The sequence below is a fragment of the Sinocyclocheilus anshuiensis genome, unplaced genomic scaffold (assembly GCF_001515605.1).
Source record: "Sinocyclocheilus anshuiensis isolate Anshui unplaced genomic scaffold, SAMN03320099.WGS_v1.1 scaffold147, whole genome shotgun sequence".
In the NCBI taxonomy this organism is placed as follows: Eukaryota; Metazoa; Chordata; class Actinopteri; order Cypriniformes; family Cyprinidae; genus Sinocyclocheilus; species Sinocyclocheilus anshuiensis.
Window position 1 is genome coordinate 229,384 of NW_015549585.1, and position 5,305 is coordinate 234,688.

The 5,305-nt window shown below is 29.4% G+C and overlaps 1 protein-coding gene across 1 annotated transcript in view; it reads right to left on the minus strand.

Moving 5' to 3' along the window:
• LOC107657946 (equilibrative nucleoside transporter 1-like) overlaps nucleotides 1–5,305 on the minus strand; it is a 14,213-nt gene that overhangs the window by 7,435 nt on the left and 1,473 nt on the right. The window contains exons 3-4 of the mRNA XM_016446290.1: nucleotides 741–813; nucleotides 343–424 (exon numbers count right to left, since the gene is read on the minus strand). Of these exons, the coding sequence (XP_016301776.1) occupies nucleotides 343–424; nucleotides 741–813 (155 nt within the window). The remainder of the gene's footprint in view (nucleotides 1–342; nucleotides 425–740; nucleotides 814–5,305) is intronic.

Consider the following 5,305-nt stretch of genomic DNA (forward strand, 5'->3'; position numbering starts at 1 on the left):
CTGGTGAAGCACTGAGTTGAGGCAGGTGAAGACCAGCAGAGGAACCATCGCACACAGCGTCATCACATTATTAAACTTGGCCTGTAAGACGCTCCGCGAGTCTTCTTCAGTCGCGTTGGCTGAGAGATTCGCTTCACTTAAAGTGTCTGCAAGACGACTGCTGAAATACTACAAGATAAACAGAGAAAAAAAGCCTTGGGAGATACACATCTTCTGTTTTTTTGTGGATGTAATTGTTGCTTTTGCAACACTTTGTCAGCATTTCTGGTCATCTACGGCAAAAACCAACCCGAGATGTACAACTTCACACGAAATATGTGACGCAAGACGTAAAGTGCTTACCATAGTAGCTGTCATGAAGAAATTCCACGGCAGCAGCGTTCCCAACCCCAGCATGAAGAAAATCAACCACACGCCATTATATCTGTCACGAGAAGAGGATGCTTTACTGCTGTTCAACCAATTCACATCTTCACATCAGGTTTCTGGGTTCTAAGAAGCACCAGAACAAAGATAGTTTTCTAAAAAAAACACACACACTACAGAATACCTAGTAAAAGTGTGATATATCACCCTTTGTTTTTAGGAGGGAGAACTGACTCCGCACATCTGGTGTGACTCTTGAGCAAACTTTACAGCACCAGAAAGCCACTTTGCTCTTGTTATCTGTCTGTCTGATTCAGAGCGGCGGCAGAAGAGCAAGATATTAACTGATGTTCATGCTTTGATGTTCGACTCACTTGTCTTTGGGCACCTGAGGGTCCATGTCTGTGAGATTCACTGTAATGAGACGGGATTTTACTGCGCAAGCACCTGGAAGGAACACAGACATGATGGGGGGAAATAAATAAATAAATAATCAAATAAAACAAAACAGGGTTTAGTGAAAAATTACAAAAACTACAATAAATCTAGAATAATCAATCAATTCCATATATATATATATATATATAAAATGCAAGAATATAAACAAAGTTATTTCTAAGTTTAAATCTAATCTTATTTACACGTGAAAATAAATAAGTAAATAAATAAATAGTATTAAAAAGTATAAATACCATATATAATGCAAGAATATAAACTACATATGAAAATAAATAAATACTTAAATAGTAATAGAAAGTACTATAAAATGTGTTATAGAGTATTAAAAACAAGCATCATTTTATAATTACAAAAAAATATATAGAATAATGAATAAATACCATATATAATGCAAGAATATAAACAAAGTTATTTCTAAGTTTAAATCTAAACTCCACGTGAAAATTAACTAACTAATTAATTAATTAGTATTAAACGTTATATAAAAAAGTCTTGTAAGTAATATATAGTATTAAAAACAAGCTATTTTTTCTTATAATTACAAAAAATAAAAAGTATAAATAATGAATAAATACCATATATAATGCAAGAATATAAACTACATATAAAAATAAATAAATACTTAAATAGTAATAAAAAGTACTATAAAATGTGTTATAGAGTATTAAAAACAAGCTATTTTTTCCTCATAATTACAAAAAAAAAGTATAAATAATGAATAAATACCATATATAATGCAAGAATATAAACTACATATAAAAATAAATAAATACTTAAATAGTAATAAAAAGTACTATAAAATGTGTTATAGAGTATTAAAAACAAGCTATTTTTTCCTCATAATTACAAGAAATAAAAAGTATAAATAATGAATAAATACCATATATAATGCAAGAATATAAACTACATATAAAAATAAATAAATACTTAAATAGTAATAAAAAGTACTATAAAATGTGTTATAGAGTATTAAAAACAAGCTATTTTTTCCTCATAATTACAAGAAATAAAAAGTATAAATAATGAATAAATACCATATATAATGCAAGAATATAAACAAAGTTATTTATACGTTTAAATCTAACTAAAAATAATAATAAATCTTATTAAAACAGACTTCAATTTCTTTATGGAATTTACAATTTTGTATTTTCTCACTTTTGATTTAGAGATTAAATCTGACGTTGATATTTCAACAGTTAACTGGATCTTTGTTATGTGCTGTAAATATAGGCATCATAACTATATGACATAGAATAAAAAGTATAGGATAATGAACACATATATATCATACATGAATTTAAACAAAACTTTAATTGCCAGTTATTTCATTAGTTTCAATCTAAACTGAACATGAAAATAAGCACAAATGAATAAATAGTCTTAAAACAGGCTTCGTTTTTGAATGGAAACTACTTTTCTTTCCTTTGATTTTGGAATGAAATCTGACTGATATTTCATCCAGTTATTTATACGTTTAAATCTAACTAAAAATAATAATAAATCTTATTAAAACAGACTTCAATTTCTTTATGGAATTTACAATTTTGTATTTTCTCACTTTTGATTTAGAGATTAAATCTGACGTTGATATTTCAACAGTTAACTGGATCTTTGTTATGTGCTGTAAATATAGGCATCATAACTATATGACATAGAATAAAAAGTATAGGATAATGAACACATATATCATACATGAATTTAAACAAAACTTTAATTGCCAGTTATTTCATTAGTTTCAATCTAAACTGAACATGAAAATAAACACAAATGAATAAATAGTCTTAAAACAGGCTTCGTTTTTGAATGGAAACTACTTTTCTTTCCTTTGATTTTGGAATGAAATCTGACTGATATTTCATCCTTGGAAAGTCACCGTTAACTGAACCTCTGCAATGTACTGCGAGTACAAGAATCATAATTATAATTACCTTAAAAAATAGAATGATGAATAGATACCATATATCATGCAAGAATATAAACCAAACTTTCACAGCATGTCGTAAGTTTCAATCCAAAGTAACCAGTAAAACGAGACATAAGAGTTTCACAATCACTGTGAATAATTCCAATAAAAAAGTGAAGTGAAATACTTACTGACGCTCACATGCAACACTTGTTGAACACTAAGAGCACTAATGCAGTTCTGCTTTAAACAGCTGCAGGAGACCCAACTAGAGCCCTGTATGAGTGGCTCCGCCCTCAGCCTGTGTGCCCCGCCCCCTCATGCATATGCAATGAGGGGCTGCAGGGTTTCTTCACTGATAGTGCAGTTTATCTGACTGTCTGCACTAGCAACACCAAGAAAACACAACTGAAACACGTCTGCAAAACAGCAGAAACCACTGAGATTAAACTCGGTGGGAAATTTCTCAACAATGGCGCACAATGTTCAGAAGATATCAAAAGTAAATAAATTATGAATTAATTATTTTTTTTTTTAAACAAACAAACAAACTATTATATTAATATTATGTTTATTTATACTATATATTGATTGATGATTAATATTATAATTATTTATTATATTATATAAATATTAAAAGGTTTGTCATATTAATATGATTATAGATTAGAATTTATTTATAAACAAAGAAACATTTTTCTCTTTTATTTAATATATTATATTAATAAAATAAAATAGCAAAAAAACGTTCAAATAAAAGTTTGTTATATTAATAAAATGTATATTTATATTATATTTTTTTATAAAATGTATAATTCTTTTTATTTAATATTTATATGAACCATATACAGTGGGTACGGAAAGTATTCAGACCCCCTTCAATTTTTCACTCTGTTATATTGCAGCCATTTGCGGCTGCAATATAACAAAGAGTGAAAAATTTAAGGGGGTCTGAATACTTTCCGTACCCACTGTATATTATATAACAAATTTAGTCGAGTGATGTCACAGAGTGTAACACATCACTCAATCCATTAATGGACACTGATTAACTATATAAATGATGAGGATGATGAAGATGATGAAGATGATGGTTTAGTAAAGTGATTTCAGACTCAGTGCTGTTGAGGCCGGTTTCAATTATATTTGATCAATTTCACATAGCGCAGAATATATACACTACCGCTCAAAAGTGTGGGATCAGTAAGACTCGTAATGTTTTATAAAGAAGTCTCTTCTGCTCATCAAGGGTGCATTTATTTAATCAGAAATACAGAAAAAAACTAATCTTGCAAAACGTTATTATAATATAAAATAATGGTTTCTAGTTTAATTTCCTTTCAAATGTAATTTATTTCTGTGATGCGCAGCTGAATTTTCAGCATCATTGCTCCAGTCTTCAGTGTCACATGAAGTTAAAACAATGCATTACTTATTCTAATGTTGAATTTTATTTTGTGATAGTCACATTTGATTGAATTTGAATTGAATTAATTTCTTAAACTGACCACAAACTTGGTAGTGTATGTGTGTGTATATATATATATATATATATATATATATAATTTATTTATTTATAACAGGGCAACTCACACAGAGGTTTGATCAAATCACAGTCACTCAGAACGAATAATAGTAAACTTTGTCTTAGCAAACACCACTAAAAACTTTTAAAGCCAGTAAGATATGCATGTAAACTGTCCTGAGTGCCCTTGCGCTATTTATAGCCCCTAAATACACGATCGTTAAAATCCTCCACCCAACAACGGCCTCTCAGATCCTCATTCAAATCCATCAGTAAGTCACATATCTGGATAAAATACTTCTCACTGCAAGATGCGGCATGTTTCACAGCACAGCTGGTCAGGAGCACAATGATTCTCAATAGTTTCTCCTGAACAATCTGTTTTACTGACACACATCATTCTGTGGAAAAACAATGAAAGCGTGAACTACTCCTATCAGAGCAATCTGGAGTCAGTTAATAGCAGGTTTGTTGAGTCGGTCTTGAGACCTGAGGAACGCTGTTAAAACAGCCCAAAAACAACACTGAAACTCTGGAAACACATCTCACCGGTGATCGCTCAGATTAAATACAAACTACACTGTAGTTGACTGAAATGTTGAGTGATGTGGGTTTTCCACAAGTTATATACATAATATATTTAATATTATTAAATACATAATATATATATTTGGTGGCAAATGAGATACAAGAACACTTTAGTCGGGCCTGGTTGATATATTGTCCTATCATCACACAAAGGTTGTAAATAATTAGTAAAAAAAGCTGCAAAATATTTCTGTGGCCTTCCTTTTACAGAATAAAAATAGTTTTTTACTCGTGAAAGATGACCAATAAATAAATCCAAGTTTTATTTCACCACAAATTCAACAGAAATAATATTTGCATTAAAAAAATTTAAATTATTTTGCATTTTGGCGTTATTTTTTTGACAATAAAGAACATTTCCAATCCAAATTTTGTCCATTACTGTAACGTAAGACAATTTTTTATGTTAAAAAATTATATATATATATATATATATATATATATATATACACACACACACA